Below are 17,820 nucleotides of genomic sequence, written 5' to 3'. Positions count from 1 at the left end.
TCGGTATCCTTTCTATAATCGAACTGAATGCAATACCTTGATGCAGCCAAATTGAATATTATAAAGTTGCAACATGGCTCTCTGACTCTTGAACTCAATTTTCCAGCTAATGCACTGTGACTTCTTAACCACTTTCAGGGAACTATAAATTCTGTGTTACCTCTGTCTATAACTGAGACTGTCGAGTCCTGACAGCATCCCCCTACACTTTAACTCTGCTGTCATTACCAGGGTATTGTCTCCCTAAATTTCACCTTCAAAGTGAAAAATTTCATGTCTGGCCAGGTTAAACCACATCAGACAGTTTCATATTTGGCCAGGTGAAACCTCATCAGACATAGTCCATTAGGTCAGGTTAAACCCCATCAACAACACACACAAAATGCTGGTGAAACACAGCAGGCCAGGCAGCATCTATAGGGAGAAGGACTGTCGACGTTTCGGGCCAAGACCCTTCATCAGGACGAAGAGTCCTGAAGAGTCGTGACGAAGGGTCTCGGCCCGAAACGTTGACAGCACTTCTCCCTATAGATGCTGCCTGGCCTGCTGTGTTCCACCAGCATTTTGTGTGTATTGTTGTTTGAATTTCCAGCATCTGCAGATTTCCTCGTGTTTGCTCTTTAAACCCCATCAGACAGTTTTCTGCCCATTCTACTATATCCATTGTATCCTTTGCAAGTCCTCTACACGACATCGCTTCCAATTTTCGTATCATCTACAAACTTGCTAACCCCCATCTACATTTTCATGCAGGTTATTTATAGATGTTTACAACGACACTGTCAGGTCAGCGGGCTGAGTTACCAGCAGAGGCTAGATGTAGGAGATTGAGTGGGGTGGAATGTATGAGATTGAGGGTGTAGAAGATTGAGGTGGAGGGTTGTAGGGGATCGAGGTTGTGGAGAGTAAAAGATTGAGGGGAGTGGATTCTTGGAGACTGAGGAGCATGGAGTGTAGGAGATTGAGGGAGAGGAGTGTAGGAGTTTGAGGGGTGGTGGAGTGTAGGAGTTTGAGGGGGTGGAGTGTAGGAGATTGAGAGCGTGGAGTGTAGGAGATTGAGGGGGAGTAGTGCAGGAGTTTGAGGGGGTGGAGTGTAGGAGATTGAGGGTGTGGAGTGTAGGAGATTGAGGGGGCTGGAATGTAGGAATTTGAGGGGGTGGAGTGTAGGAGATTGAGGGGGAGCAGTGTAGGAGATTGAGGGGTGTGAAGTGTAGGAGATAGGGGTGTGGGGTATAGGAGATTGGGGGGGGAGAGTAGGAGATTGAGGGGGCTGTTTCTGAATGGTTGTCATCGGCAAGGTGGCAGTGGGGATAAGCTCCCACTGCCTGTAAAGAGCTCCAAATGGCGTGTGTCTCAAATTAGCGTGTGTCCGATAATCAAGCCCAACTTCTGGCTTTCACGTGGTGGAACTGGTCACTCTGACAGAAGATCTCTGAGGATCTAACCTGATCCTAACATATCGATGTAGTTATAAAGAAGGCAAGACAACGACTATACTTCATTAGGAGTTTGAAGAGATTTGGTATGTGTGGTGAACTACATATACCTGTCTGGACACGCCCCCTGCTGACTGCTCCTGTGGCTCCTCCCACAGGCCCCTGTATAAAAGCGATTGAGGCCTGAGCCCGGCCTCTCAGTCTCCAGGATGTAGCATGGTGGTCAACCACTGCTTGTTCCTTCTTCCAGTCAATAAAAGCCGATATCTCGCCTTTACGTCTCAGAGAGAGTTATTGATGGTGCGTCAATTTTATTGACTGGAAGTTTTAAAACGTGGAAAGCGTTTTACATCTGGAAAGATTGGATTTGGATCCCCAAGACCCTGAAGCAGCTCTTGCCTTTGAACTCTGGCTTACATGCTTCCACTCATACTTGGAGGAGATTAGTGCAACTGAACCAGCTGTTATGTACCAAATTCTCCTCTCGAGGGTCCCCCGAAAGTTTACTCACTTATCAGGGGCCTGCTGACCTACGAAGGGACACTGGATGCCCTCAAAAGACAGTACCTGCAGCTGGTGAACACCGTCTACGCAAGACATTGCTTCGCGACGGCAGCAGCCTGCAGAGTCGAGCGCCCAGTTTCTCCCAGCCCTACAGACACTCGTGCGAACTTACGACTGCAAAACTCTCACGGCGGAACAGCATGCGGAGCTCCTCTTACGAGACGCCTTTGTTACAGGGATCAGGTCAGTGTACGTGCGCCAGCGGCTGCTGGAAAACGCCAATCTTACCTTACGCTCGGCGATCGAGACGGCCGACACGCTGGACGCTACGCTGCACAACGCTGACTGTCCAGCCGCGCGATTCCCCGCCGGTTCCGTGGACACCTCAGACCCCGCCGCTGCCGGTTCCCACGAGCGATTTTGCCAACGCTGCTGCCAGTCGCGATTCCACGAGCTCCCCGAACCCGACCACAGCTGCGGCCAGTTGAAAGCCCGCACACTATTACCTCTGCGGACTCGAAAAGCACCCCCGAAAACGCTGTCTGGCCCGAGAAGCGACCAGCTCCAGCTGCGGGAAGAAGGGCCATTTTGCCAAGGTCTGTAAGTCTAAACCACAAGCGCCTATTCTCTTTTCCCAAGAAGTCTGCCACTGAGACCACCCTACCAGCTTGGCTGACGTCCCCAGGGCCAGTGCTGCTCCAGAAACATGTGAGGAGTAATAAATACTCCCCGCTGATCGAGAGGGTTCACCTTCTACATGCGAACCCCCAGTATGCCTACGTGGTCTTACCTGATGGGCGGGAGGACACGGTCTCCGTCCGCGACCTGGCGCCCGCAGGAGCAGCAGACCACTACCCCGAACACTCCACGGTAACTATGAACCCTGTACCCGAGGTGTATACCCACCTGACACTGCGCACACCAAGCCCTAAACAGACTCCTCACGACACTCCTATACCGGGCATCTCGTATGCATATATACCAGGCGCCTCGCACACGCGTGAAGGATCACTGACGCCTAGTGGGCTGACACCTCCAGTCAGGCCGGAACCAGCACAACCTCCGTCTCCGGTGCAATCACAGCCAGTGCTATGTAGATCGCAGCAACAGATTCGACCACCTGATAGAGTTAACCTGTAAATATACTTGTACGAAACTTCGCCACATGGGGACTCTCTTTTAAAACAAAGGGGGGGGGGGTGAATGTGGTGAACTACATATACCTGTCTGGACACGTCCCCTGCTGACTGCTCCTGTGGCTCCTCCCACAGACCCCTGTATAAAGGCGATTGAGGTCTGAGCCCGGCCTCTCAGTCTCCAGGATGTAGCATGGTGGTCAACCACTGCTTGTTCCTTCTTCCAGTCAATAAAAGCCGATATCTCGCCTTTACATCTTAGAGAGAGTTATTGATGGTGCATCAGTATGTCAACAAGTAAACTCAAAAACTTCTATAGATGTACCGTGGAGAGCATTCTGACAGGCTGCATCACTGTCTGGTATGGGCAGCTACTGCACAGGGCCAAAAGAAGCTGCAGAGGGCTGTAAATCTAGTCAGCTCCATCTTGGGCACTAGCCTAAAAAGTACCCAGGACATTTTCAAGGAGCGGTGTCATCTTCTGTGCAGAAAATGAGCTGACAATCACCAACACCCTCATTCAACTTCTGGACATGCACAAGGCAACTTGTGCTCCAGGAACTGGCACCTGATTGACTACGTGATCACAAGGAGCTGGGACATCAGGGATGTGATCATCACCAGAGCAATGAGGGGTGCAGACTGCTGGACTGACCACATCCTGCTGAGAAGCAAGCTGTCATTTCAGATCGCCAGGGCAAAACTGAATATTCAATAGCTTACTGACCCCAGCATCAAAGAAGAGCTGATCAGCAAACTGGCGAAGCAACTTCAGCAACTGCATGTGGAAGCAGACCAGACCAGGAAGAACATGGGCTGTCTTCAGAGATACCCTGTACAGTAGTGGTCATCAACCTGTCGATCGCATCTTTGAGACTTTCCCAGTAGATCCCGAAAAAATGAAAAATAAATACACAAATACTGTTGAGAGATTGTTTTCGGGTTGAAGGGTTTTAGTTCCGTTCTTTCTGCCCGATGTGCATGTGTGTAGCTTCCCCGCCACGCACTACAGTGTGCTTCAGTGGTTCCCAACCACCGGGCCACGAGGAAATGATGAGTCAGCTTCACCTTTCCTCATTCCCTGTCACGCCGACTGATGAACTTGAATGCATGTGAGGTCATCAGTCGCCTAAACGCAGTGACACCCTCGCGCCAGGGATCACTGGTTGGCCTGGGGGAAGTGCTGTTGCTACTGGCCTGGAGTGCGGACAGATGGGTACCGCCTCTAAACCTGTTTGGCACACCGAATTTTTGTGGGGAACCTGGTGCTAAAATATTCGCAGATGACCTAATTTGGGCTCAGCGTTTCGTAAGTAGCAGAGCAGCTACCTTACTGTGATCTGCTGTAAGTCATCCCTCGAGACAAACTTTTGTCGGCTGATAGATCCTACAAGGGGGGGAACAGCCGCACCTGGCCAAGGCGTCCGGCGGTGGGTGGGCGGAGGCTGTCTAATGAGGCAGTGAAGGCCTCAAAACTGCTTCAGTACCTTGAGTCCAAGCACCCTGTACCTAAAGACAAACCCGTTGAGTTTTTTTAAGTGGAAAAAACATGAACAAGCAGGACAGCAGGTAAGTGCTGAGAGCCACAAAAACTAAGTTGCAGAATAGACTGGAAATAAGGAACCTGCTTTGAGTATCTCTGTATTCCCATCATGCTTAACACCACCACCTCCCTCACCCCAGTCGGCCGGTCTGCAAGAATATTGTCAATATTAAACCGGTCCGCAGTGCAAGAAAGGGTGGTGACCCCTGGTGTTCATGCATTACTTCTACTTCCGGGTTGCAGGGTTTTACTTCCGGTCTTTCTGTACATGTGTGTAACTAATCGATTTGCCTTTCACTAAGGCCGAGGTAGGGGATCTTGGGCTTAAAAAGGTTGATGACCATTACTATACAGGGCTGCAAGTGCCATTCTCAGGTGCTCCAAGGGGAAGCATTAAGATTAGTTCAATCAGAACAACTCTGATATCGTCACCCTTCTCAAACAGAAGCAGGAAGCCTTTGCAAGCTGGCTCAGTGACAAGCAGTCAACCTCCAAACATGACCTCTTGAAGCACCTCTGTAGTAAGGTCCAGGCTGAACTGTGGAAGATGAAAGATCAGTGGTGAGAGGCCAAAGTGGCAGAGCTGCAACACTACTCTGACCAGAACAACACAAAGAAGTTTGGTCATGGTCTAAAGGCAGTGTATGGACCTTCCTCCAGCATCATATCTGCTCCTTGGGTGGACCACTCCTCACTGACAAAGCAACATTGTCCAGCTGCTGAACAGGCCATCCCAGAGAGATGACCAGGCCATAGAAGACATGGCCCAGTGCTTAGTCTTGGAGATCCTTGATGATCCCCCATATTGGTGGAAGCTAGGAAGACAGTCAACCAGCTGCAGCCAGGTAAGGCCCCTGGCCTGGATGGGATCCTACCAGAAATCTTCAAGGAGGGTGGCAAAACCCTTCTTCAGAGGCTGACAGAGCTCATGCAGCAGTTCTGGGAGAAAGCCTGTGTACCATAGGACTTTAGGGATGCAAACATCATCCATCTGTACAAGAACAAGGGGGACAGGGCATCCTGGGACAATCACAGAGTCCTGTCTCTCCTGAGTTTAGCCGGGAAGATCATGGCCCATATCATATTGAACAGGATTACCTCTCACCTCCTTGATGACATTGTTTCAGACAGCCATTGTGGTTTCAGATCTAACAGAGGGACAGTGGACATGATCTTTGCTGTCGGACAGATCCCAGAGAAGCGCCAAGGACAGAACCAGAATCTCCACGTCCTCTTTGTAGATGAAGGCATTTGATGCCATCAGTTACATAGTCCTTTGGTGTATCCTTACTGAGTTAGGCTGCCCCCCAGGCTGGTCAGCATTGTAAGGTCATTCCACGATGGAGTGATGGCCAGGGTCATCGAGAACGACCGCATCTCTGACTACTTCCTTGGAATGTCATGGTTTCTCGTGCCCCACAAATGACCAGGAGACACAGAAGATTTTTCAAGAAGGGTTAAACTTTAATTTGCAAATCAAAGCTGAGACAGTCATTGAGCTAGTCGCTGATTGCCCACCGATCTCTGGACACAGCATGTTTTATAGCAATCTCCTGGTTTAGTTGCATTAGCATATGCAATCGGTCTATAATTGCGTACCACACGTACATGCATCACTATTGTTTCTACCCATTGACTTAATCATGTTCTAATCTACTTCTCTTAGCTACCTCTCATTAACACAACATTGTCTTCTACATTCTTAATATTTCATTCTCCTACTAAATTGGGTACATGCATAGCAAATAGCAAACTCAGACTACATAACTTACATCTCTTAGCTTCCTCTCATTAACACACCATTGTCTTCTACATTCCTAAGATTTCATTCTCTAGCAAATAGCAAGAAGGAAAAGGATCATGGGACGGGAGGCCTAGGGAGAAAGAAAGGGGGAGGGGAGCACCAGAGGGAGATGGAGAACAGGTGGAGTGATGGGCATAGAGAGGAAAAAAAGGAGGGGGAGAAATAACTAAATCAAGGATGGGGTAAGAAGGGGAAGATGGGCATTAACGGAAGTTAGAGAAATCAATGTTCATTCCATCAGGTTGGAGGCTACCCAGATGGAATATCAGGTGTTGTTTCTCCAACCTGAGTGTGGCTTCATCTTGACAGTAGAGAAGGCCATGGATAGACATATCAGAATGGGAATGGGACGTGGAATTAAAATGTGTGGCCACTGGGAGATCCTGCTTTCAGAGCATAGGTGTTCAGCGAAACGGTCTCCCAGTCTGCAATGGCACCTTTAACAAAGAGGCTTCCCTTCCTCCACCATCAACTCTTCTCTCAAACATATCTCTCCTATTTCATGCACATCTGCTATCACCCCATCCGCCCGCCACACCACTCGGGATAGGGTCCCCCTTGTCCTCACCTACCACCCTACCAGCCTCCGGGTCCAACGTATAATTTTCCGTAACTTCCGCCACTTCCAATGGGATCCCACTACCCAGCACACCTTTCCTTCCCCCACTTTCTGATTTCCACAGGGATCGCTCCCTACACGACTCCCTTGTCCACACGTCGCCCTCATCCCTTCCCACTGGTCTCCTCCTGGCACTTACCCTTGTAAGCGGAACAAGTGCTACACCTGCCCTTACACTTCCTCCCTCACCACCACTCAGGGCCCCAGACAGTCCTTCCAGGTGAGGTGACACTTCACCTATGAGTTGGCTGGTGTGGTATACTGTGTCTGGTGCTCCTGGTGCAGCCTTTTATATATTGGTGAGACCCGACGCAGACTGGGAGACCTACGCTCTGTCTGCCAGAGAAAGCAGGATCTCCCAGTGGCCACACATTTTAATTCCACATCCCATTCCCATTCTGATATGTCTATCCATGGCATCCTCTACTGTCAAGATGAAGCTACACTCAAATTGGAGGAACAACATCTTATATTCTGTCTGGGTAGCCTCCAACCTGATGACATGAACATTGATTTCTCTAACTTCTGTTAATGCCCCTCCTCCCCTTCTTACCCCATCCCTGATTTATTTATTTCTCCCCCTCCTTTTTTTTCTTCCTCTGCCCATCATTCCTTGTCTGTTCTCCATCTCCCTCTGGTGCTCCCCCCCCCCTTTCTTTCTCCCTAGGCCTCCCATCCCATGATCCTCTTCCTTCTCCAGTTCTGCATCCCTTTTGCCAATCACCTTTCGAGCTCTTAGCTTCACCCCACCCCCTCCTGTCTTCTCCTATCATTTTGGATTTCCCCCTCTCCCTCCTACTTTCAAATCTCTTACTACCTTTTCTTTCAGTTAGTCCTGACGAGGGGTCTCGGTCCAAATTGTCGACAGTGCTTCTTCCAATAGATGCTGCTTGGCTTGCTGCATTCCACCAGCATTTTCTGAATATATAATGTTGCTTTGTCTGGCTGAGTGGGCAGAAAATGCTATGGTTAGTCCTATATCTAAGGAAATATATCCAGCAGTCCAGCTTTCCCTTAGTGTTACACTCGTGCCAGCTTGATTTTGTGGTGAAACCTCTGGAATTGGTCTTGAACCCCTATATCACCCCATGAGAGGTCTACCGTCAAATTAAAACTAACAGTAACAAGCAGCCTTCGAAAACTATAAAATGAGAGACTACTATATAACAACAAGAGTACTCTACATGAACTGGGCACCTTTTGCCTGATAGTTTAAGTGATAATATTTTTGATTATCATCAAAAGTGAAAGTACTGCATCTTTAAGAAAGCAGGAATTTCTGGGTAGTAAACAAATCTGTTCAACACTGCTCGTTTATGATCAAGCCCGATTTCAGACAGTCTGCTTTCAGGAAAATTTACCCTGGCAACCAGTGAAAGAGAGGCTGGGTGGGTTTTCACAGCTAAAGTAAAGAAACATATTTTGCCGTTGAATTTTCCTGGGTTTAGACAACCATTTTAGTCGCAGTTTATTTGAACTGTGTATCACTTTCATCCATGACAAAGTACACTTATGTTCTGAGCAGCAGTTCTCGTACAAGCAGTAGGTGCAAGGGGCTTAGTTTATACATTCAGGGCCTCCTGGTGTTATACATCAGTCACTCAATTTACAATCTTTGAAGGCCAGCTAGAAACATCCTTGTGTCTAGAGGAGTCCATAACCTGCTCAGATAGAAGTATGTCTCATTTCATTCTTTTAACAATGAGTATGTTTCCAGATTTATAGTGAAGTAGATTTTTAACTTATAAAGATTGATATTTAGGTGGTCAGCTGCTATTTACTTTATGTCAGTGATGTTTGAAGAAGAAAACTCTGAAAATATCGTGACAGATTAAAATGTGTTTTTTTTTCATGTTAAAGAGTGTTGTGCAAATTTCATTCTGTCTGGAAAAATGCAGATGGTTTATATTTATTTGGAATGTACACTCCAAATTCTCTGCGTGGCAAGAAAATGTGAGCTGCCCTGCAGCCCGGTCTCGTCTCCTCGATAGAGGAAGCTCTGTTGCTGAACTGATCGATGTATAAAAACTGTAGCGGTCTCTGTTATATGTGAAAAATATAGTAAATGCAAGATTACTTTGATTGTTGTTCTAGGAAATCCAAAGGGAAACTGGCATTGGTGCCTGGGAAATGGAGATTATATATTCAATGATCCCCCTTGAAAGATAAAAATCTTACAATGGCATCGTTGTCCTGATCTCAGCCTTGCAACTATTTGTTTTTATAGGATTTGGGTGTCATTGGCAAGGCCAACATTTATTAGCTTTCAAAGAAGTGGGAGTAAGCATCATCTGATGAAGGTGAAGTCTCAGCTACCCGTGTTCAGTACCAACAGATATTCAATTACGTTCCCACAATGTGGAAAGAGGGTTTAATTGTTACTCTGTAACATTGGATGGAGATTAGTTTCTCAGTGATGCTGACTTGACAGTGACAGAATGGTGTGAGACTGGAAGGGGGGCTGGTTGTGCTGTTGTTCACGTGCTGTGGCAGAGGCTCTGGATTTGGGAGCAATGGTGAATAAATGCAATGCATTTTGTTGATTGTAATTGTTGAAGCTACTGCTGATAGGGAGAATAAATGCTTCAGACTCTTGTCTCAGCTAAGATTCAGAGGGATAGTTCTTGACTTTAAAAACACAAGATATTCTGCAGATGCTAAAATCTTGAGCAACACACACAAAATGCTGAAGAAACTCAGCAAGCTAGGGTTAGGAAACTCAGCAAGCTAGGGTTAGCAAACTCAGCAAGCTAGGGTTAGCAAACTCAGCAAGCTAGGGTTAGGAAACTCAGCAAGCTAGGGTTAGGAAACTCAGCAAGCTAGGGTTAGCAAACTCAGCAAGCTAGGGTTAGCAAACTCAGCAAGCTAGGGTTAGGAAACTCAGCAAGCTAGGGTTAGGAAACTCAGCAAGCTAGGGTTAGCAAACTCAGCAAGCTAGGGTTAGCAAACTCAGCAAGCTAGGGTTAGGAAACTCAGCAAGCTAGGGTTAGGAAACTCAGCAAGCTAGGGTTAGCAAACTCAGCAAGCTAGGGTTAGGAAACTCAGCTAGGGTAGGGAGGAATAAACAGTCAATATTTTGGTCTGACATCATTCACTAGGACTAGAAAGGAAACGGACAAGAAGGGGGGTAAGGGGAAAGAGTACAAACTGGGAGGTGATAGGTGAGCAGGGGAGGGGGCATGCAGTAAGAAGCTGGGAGGTGATAGGGGTAAGAGATAAGGTGCTGAAGAAGAAGGAATTTATTAGGACAGGACAGAGGTCCATGCATGGAAGAAAGGGAAGGAGGAGGGAAACCAGAGGGAGGTGATGGCAAGTGAGAAGAGAAGAGGTGAGAACTAGAAATGGAAAAAGAAAGAAGGAGGGTGGGTAGAAATTACTGGAAATTAGATAAATCATTGTTCATGCCATCAGGTTGGAGGTTACCTAGACTGAATTTGAGGTGACCACCTCCAATCTGAGTTTGGAATCATCCAGACAATAGTGGAGCCAATGGGCAGACATGTCAGAATGTGAGTGTGAAGTTGAATTAAAATGAGTAACCATTGGAAAATCATGCTTTTTGCAGCAGACAGAGTGAATTTGCTCCACTAAGTAGTTCCCAACCTGTGTCAGGTCTCACCAATGTAGAGGAGGCTGCACTCAGAAGGACCGTTTGGGGCTCTGAATTATGGTGAGGGAGGAGGTGTGGTACTGATCATCCTTGCAGGAGGGGGATCAGTGGGGAGGGCTGCATGGACAAGGGAGTCACATAGGCAGCAATCCCTATGGAAAGCAGAGAGTTGGGTAAGGGAAGATGTGCCTAGTGGTAGGATCCATTGGAGATGACGGAGGTTACATAATGATAAGTTGGATATGGAGGCTGACGCAGTAGGCGGTAATGACAAGGAGAACCCTATCCCTGTTACTGACAGCAGGAGGATGCAGCGAGGGCAGATGTGTAGGAAATGGATATGACACAGATGAGGGCAGAAAAATCTCAGTCTTTAAAAAAAGCAGACATCTCAGATGTTCTGAACAGTAAGTCTCATCCTGAGAACAGATGTGGTGAAGATGGAGGAACTGAGAGAAGGGATTAGAATTTCTACAAATGACCTTGTGGATAGAGGTATAGTCAAGATAAATTGAGATTCAGATTCAGATTCAGTTTATTGTCATTTAGAAACCACAAATGCAATGTAGATAAAAAATGAGTCAACATTCCTCCAGAATGATATCACAAAAGCATATGACAAAACAGACTACACCAGAAAATCCACATAACGTTTGGGATAAATGTAAGAGTCTGTAGGTTTGTAAAAGATGTCAGTAGTAGTCTGTCTCCAGAGATGGATGTCAGAGTTCTTTTGCTTCCTCCCACCTGATCTGGTTGGGATTTTTTTCCTTCAGACTTATTTCATCTTAATGAGGCCAGGTTTGAAGACATAGCAAACTCCCTACCTAGAGCTAAGGTAGCCAGAACTATGGAATATGGGCGATAACTCCGTGTCCTAACTTGCTTTGCTAATTTGTTGCTTACAGGTGGCAGCTCCCGCAGGTGTGTTTGAAATCCTGGACAAGTTGGGATTCTCAGAGTTTGAAGATCCAGAATCTACCGCAATGTGCAGGATGCGTAACCGATGGCAGAAGCAGAGAGGATACAAGGTCCCGACATTTGGTGAAATGATTTGACAACTTGCAACAAATCAGATTAACGTTGTCTTTCAGCATCAGAATGTTTTCTATCTGCCTACTCTCAGATGTTAAGATTTTAAATTACTTTACAACAGTGTGGTGAGAGGGATGAAATGTCAACTCTAATAAAACTAGCCTTTTCCAACATTGTAGTATTTGAGTTTCCTCAATGAAAAGATACATGCAAATTAGCTATGTGACTTTTTGCCATATTAGTTAAAATCAAATGTACAATCCCAATGAAACTGAGCATGCACTTCCTTTCAATGCTTTCTCCAACTGCTCTTGTTCAGGAAGATGTTTTCACCTCATTACCTATTCTTAGTGCATTGGGGATCTATTTATTTTCATGGATCTATTAATTGTAACTCCAATTTTTGAGCATTTTTATCCCCTCAAATTATCATCAGAAATTCTGATTTATAGTTTCAGATAACATACAAAGCTATTCTTTCTTATTTTGCCATGGAAATATTAAGTTGGACTAATGTGTTCAACTAGCTTTTTAAGTTCAGATTCAGATTCCAGTTTATTGTCGTTTAGAAACCACAAATGCAATGCAGTTAAAGAATGAGACAACGTTCCTCCAGAATGATATCACAAAAGCATATGACAAAATAGACTACAGCAGAAAATCCACATAATGTTTGGCAATCCCCAATCCAGAGTCTGGAGAGGCTGTTGCGTATTAACATCATGCTACCGTCTTAGCGCGTTCCCCGGAAAGGAGCTCCAAATCCACCAGACAAACAAGACCAAGAACTAAAGCTACAAGACCTGCAGAAAACCACATATTTACAACAGTGCAAACAATAGCATAATTGATTACAAAAAACAGACCATTGGCACAGTAAAAATTAGTCCAAAGATGTTAAAGGACTATAAGTTCAAAAGAAATCACCACACAGTTTCCACAAGTCTCCAGGGTCCCGACAGACTTGCCATCCCATGCCGGCAGCAGAAGGGAATACCCCCGCTATGGACTACAATGGCGCCGCCTGACTCAGCCTCGCAGACACAGCACATAATGAAAGCTCTGTCAAACCCAGCCTCGCAGACGCAGCACACACCGAAAGTGACCTGAGTCCGTCGAAAGGACTCCAAGTCCATTGAACCTCTGAGCCGATGACCATCCCCTCTGGCACAGTTTCTCCGAGCACCATCCCCTGCCAAGCGTATTAAGACGGCCCCACCAATGGCCATCGGCAACGAGACCCCGAGGACTGGGGGCCTGTTCTTCCCAGCAGAGTCCCGGACCTCACAGCAGCAGCAGCAATGAAAAAGGTCTTCCTGGAGATTCCCCGATGTTCCTCCATGCTGTCATGTATGCTTGTGCTTTTGAGTATAGTCTATGCTGCCAATGATGTTCCGTCATGCTTTTTTATCCAGGAAACATTGAAGTGCAGGGCTGAAATGCAATGACATATGAATGCTCCACTTATATTGATGGTTTCAGCAAATAAATGATTCTACAAATTAACCATATAAGAATTACAACACGGAAACTGGCCATCTCGGCCCTTCTAGTCCATGCCCAACACTTACTCTCACTCAGTCCCACTGACCTGCACTCAGCCCATAACCCTCCATTCCTTTCCTGTCCATATACCTATCCAATTTTTTTTTAATGACAATATCGAACCTGCCTCTACCACTTCTACTGGAAGCTCGTTCCACACAGCTACCACTCTGAGTAAAGAAGTTCCCCCTCCTGTTACCCCTAAACTTTTGCCCCTTAACTCTCAACTCATGTCCTCTTGTTTGAATCTCCCCTACTCTCAATGGAAAAAGCCTATCCATGTCAACTCTATCTATCCCCCTCATAATTTTAAATACCTCTATCAAGTCCCCCCTCAATCTTCTACGTTCCAAAGAATAAAGACCTATCTTGTTCAACCTTTCTCTGTAACTTAGGTGCTGAAACCCAGGTAACATTCTAGTAAATCTCCTCTGTACTTTCTCTATTTTGTTGACATCTTTCCTATAATTTGGTGACCAGTACTATACACAATACTCCAAATTTGGCCTCACCAATGCCTCGAATTATGGCATTATTCCAGAAAAGCAGTTTTCTACTGTATTAAAAGACAAAACTTCTTGTGGATTCAGAACAATCACAGGCGGAAGCATAGACAGAGGAAAAGCAAAAATTTACAAACCAGTCTGTTTATTACCAATCACAAGAAAATTGTTAGAAGCTATCATTAAATGTGTTCTGATAGGGCACAGGAAAAATTCAAGGTGCTCAGACAAGGTCAACAGAGTTTTGTAAAATGGAAATAGATCTCTTAAGAAGTAACATGTTATGGATAATGAGAGGCTGGTTGATGTTTTGAATTTAGATTTTCAGAAGGCATCAAGGGGTAACTGGGAAACAGATTCTCAACATGCGGAGAGTAGACAATAAGTGGATTAACGAAGAGGGGATGGGATGGAGGTAGAGATGGGTCTTCATTTGGATGCCAGGATCCAAAAGCTGCTAAAGGCAAGCAACTGTTTATTGTCAGTTAATAAAACAAGGAAAACAACTAAACACTCTATTAATAACACTGGAAAAAATAATGATATACGATCACCACAAACAATTAAAAGGTGAGCGAAACTGAGGCTGAGGTGAGGTCAGGGTGAGGTCGAAGCAAGTGGAGCAGAGTAAAGTTGGAGCATGGAGGAGAGGCAGATTCAGGGCCTGTCCACCTAAACCGAAGGTGAGGTGTGATTGATCTATTGCTGAACTGATTAGAAAGGTCGGGTACAGCCTGAAAGGTGACATCAGGGTCCAGGCCCAGAGTGTATTGATGCGACAGGAACAACTTAGAGTGAGGAACAACCTGATGTTTGAATGATTTAAATGCCGGGCCAGATAGATTGAACAGACAGAGTGTCGGGACCAGAGGCGAGGGCTGGGCCAGTTCTGCTTGCTGCTCTACGCTGAACTGAGGCTGTGGCCTGCCCTGACTGCTCCAGGCATTGTGTCTGCAGACTCTGTGGCATTTACTTCACTCTGCGCTGAATTGAGGCTGTCGCTGCTTCAGGCTCCATGTCTGAGTACTCACCTCCATTTTATATGCTATTTGCTTATCTTTATTGTTTTGCACAATTTGATTTTTTTTCTTTCTGGGTGTTCTGTTGTTTGTGGGTTCTTTTAGATTTCTTTGCTTTGTGGCTGCCTTTAAGGAGATGAATCCCAAGGCTGTATAATTTATACATACTTTGATAATGAATGTACTTTGAACATGTAGTAAAAGATGTGCTGTCAATTGTCTCAGCTTGCTCCTGCCCCAGCGAACTCATTTCTGCATACCTTGACACTGTCTTATTCCCGCTTGTTCAATCCCTTCACACCTATGATCATGACACTTCTCATGCTTTGAATTTTTTCAATGATTTTAAGTTCCCTGGCCCCTACCGCCTTATTTTCACCATGGATGTCCAGTCCCTATATACCTCCATCCCCTACCAGGAAGGTCTCAAAGCTCTCCGCTTCTTTCTGGATTCCAGACCTAACCAATTCCCCCCGCCACCACTCTCCTCCGTCTAGCGGAATTAGTTCTTACTCTCAATAATTTTTCCTTTGATCCTCCCACTTCCTCCAAACCAAAGGTGTAGCCATGGGCAACCGTATGGGTCCCAGTTATGCCTGCCTTTTTGTTGGCTTTGTGGAACAGTCCATGTTCCAAGTCTATACCGGTATCCATCCCCCTCTTTTCCTTCGCTACATCGACGACTGCATTGGTGCGGCCTCCTGCACGCATGCTGAGCTCGTTGACTTCATTAACTTTGCCTCCAACTTTCACCCTGCCCTCAAATTTACCTGGTCCATTTCCGACACCTCCCTCCTCTTTCTTGATCTTTCTGTCTCCACCTCTGGAGACGGCTTATCTACTGATATCTACTATAAGTCTACAGACTCTCACAGCTACCTGAACTATTCCTCTTCCCACCCTGTCTCTTGCAAAAATGCTATCCCCTTCTCACAATTCCTCCGTCTCCACCGCATCTGCTCTCAGGATGAGGCTTTTCATTCCAGGACGAAGGAGATGTCTTCCTTTTTTAAACAAAGGGGCTTCCCTTCTTCCACCATCAACTCTGCTCTCAAATGCATCTCTCCCATTTCCCGCACATCTGCCCTCACCCCATCCGCCCACCACCCCACTCAGGATAGGGTTCCCCTTGTCCTCACCTACCATTCCACCAGCCTCCGGATCCAACGTATAATTCTCTGTAACTTCCGCCACCTCCAAGGGGTCTCACTACCAAGCACATCTTTCCCTCCCCTACTCTTACTGCTTTTCGCAGGGATCACTCCCTACGTAACTACCTTGTCCACTCGTCCCCCCCATCCCTTCCCACCAATCTCTCTCCTGGCACTTATCCTTGCAAATGGAACAAGTGCTACACCTGCCCTTACACTTCCTCCCTCACCACCATTCAGGGCCCCAGACAGTCCTTCCAGGTGAGGCGACACTTCACCTGTGAGTCGGCTGGTGTGGTATACTGCGTCTGGTGCTCCCTGTGTGGCCTTTTATATATTGGTGAGACACGACGCAGACGGAGACTGTTTCGCTGAACACTTATGCTCGGTCCGCCAGAGAAAGCAGGATCTCCCGGCGGCCACACATTTTAATTCCACGTCCCATTCTCATTCTAATATGTCTATCCATGGCCTCCTCTACTGTCAAGATGAAGCCACACTCAGGTTGGAGGAACACACCTTATATACCAGTTGGGTAGCCTCCAACCTGATGGCATGAACATTGACTTCTCTAACTTCCATTAATGCCCCTCCTCCCCTTCTTACCCCATCCCTGATATATTTAGTTTTTTCCCCCCTCCCTTTTTTTCTTTCTCTCCCCTTCCCCTTTCTTTCTCCCTAGGCCTCCCGTCCCATAATCCTTTCCCTTCTCTAGCTCTGTATCCCTTTTGCCAATCACCTTTCTGGCTCCCACCCCCTCTGGTCTTCTCTTATCATTTCGCATTTTCCCCTCCCCCTCCTACTTTCAAATCTTTTACTATCTTTCCTTTCAGTTAGTCCTGACGAAGGGTCTCATCCCAAAACGTCAACAGCGCTTCTGCCTATAGATGCTGCCTGGCCTGCTGCGTTCCACCAGCATTTTATGTGTGTTACCATTCATTCGAGTAAGGCCTCACAAGGTGCCACACCATCATGGTGTACCCAATAAGGCACTGAAAACCTGTGACAGCCAAGGACACATTCAAACTCTCTCTGCTGCAGTCAGAAGTTCCCACCTGCTTCAAAAGGGCGACTATAATACCTGTGGCAAAATACAGGGAAATGCTGGAGGAAGATCTGATGCAGTCTGCAAGAGAGCTGCGTCTTAAGAGAAGATTTGTTTTCCAGTAAAACAATCACTCCAAACATAACACCAAAGCTACACAGGAATGGCTTAAAAGCAACAAAGTTAATGTCCTGGAGTGTCCAAGTCAAAGTTCAGACCTCGAGCCAATTAAGGATTTGTTTAAGAAGCCTTCCAGGGCCTGCTGTAGTGGAGCATCCTTACAGTATGATGCAGCCACCACCATGCTTGACGGTAGGGATAGTGTGTTTTTGATGATGTGCGGTGTTTGGTTTATGCCAAACATAATGTTTAGTCCAATGGCCAAAAAGCTCAATTTTGGTTTCATCAGACCATAGAACCATCTTCCAGCTGGCTTCAGAGTCTCCGACGTGCCTTCAGGCAAACTCTAGCCGAGATTTCATCTGAGTTTGCTACTCTCCCATAAAGCGGCAACTAGTGAAGCACCCGGGCAACAGTTGTTGTATGCATAGTCACTCACATCTCAATCACTGAAGCTTGTAACTCCTCCAGATTTTCATTGATCTCTTGGTAATCTCCCTCACTTGTCTTCTTGCACAGTCACTCAATTTTAGAGGACAGCCTGCTCTGGGAAGATTTACAGCTGAGCCATATTCTTTCCATTTCTTGATGATTGACTTAACTATACTCTAAGAGATATTCAGTGACTTGGAAATTTTCTTGTATCCATCTCCCGACTTGTGCTTTTCAATAACTTTTCATGAAGTTTCTTGGAGTGTTCTTTTGTCTTCATGGTATAGTTTTTGCCAGGATACTGACTCACCAGCAGCT

At 46.3% G+C, this 17,820-nt stretch overlaps 1 protein-coding gene across 1 annotated transcript in view; it reads left to right on the top strand.

Annotated features, from left to right (window-relative positions):
• LOC132394761 (paladin-like) overlaps positions 1–11,710 on the top strand; it is a gene marked incomplete at its 5' end in the record, with an annotated part of 332,204 nt that extends 320,494 nt beyond the window's left edge. The window contains one exon of the mRNA XM_059971170.1: positions 11,561–11,710. Within this exon, the coding sequence (XP_059827153.1) occupies positions 11,561–11,710 (150 nt within the window). The remainder of the gene's footprint in view (positions 1–11,560) is intronic.
• Between the last annotated feature and the right edge of the window lie 6,110 nt (positions 11,711–17,820).

Source organism: Hypanus sabinus, chromosome 5 (assembly GCF_030144855.1).
Source record: "Hypanus sabinus isolate sHypSab1 chromosome 5, sHypSab1.hap1, whole genome shotgun sequence".
NCBI classification, from domain to species: Eukaryota; Metazoa; Chordata; class Chondrichthyes; order Myliobatiformes; family Dasyatidae; genus Hypanus; species Hypanus sabinus.
Note: the sequence above shows the minus strand (reverse complement) of the source record. Positions and strands in the feature narration are given on the sequence as shown.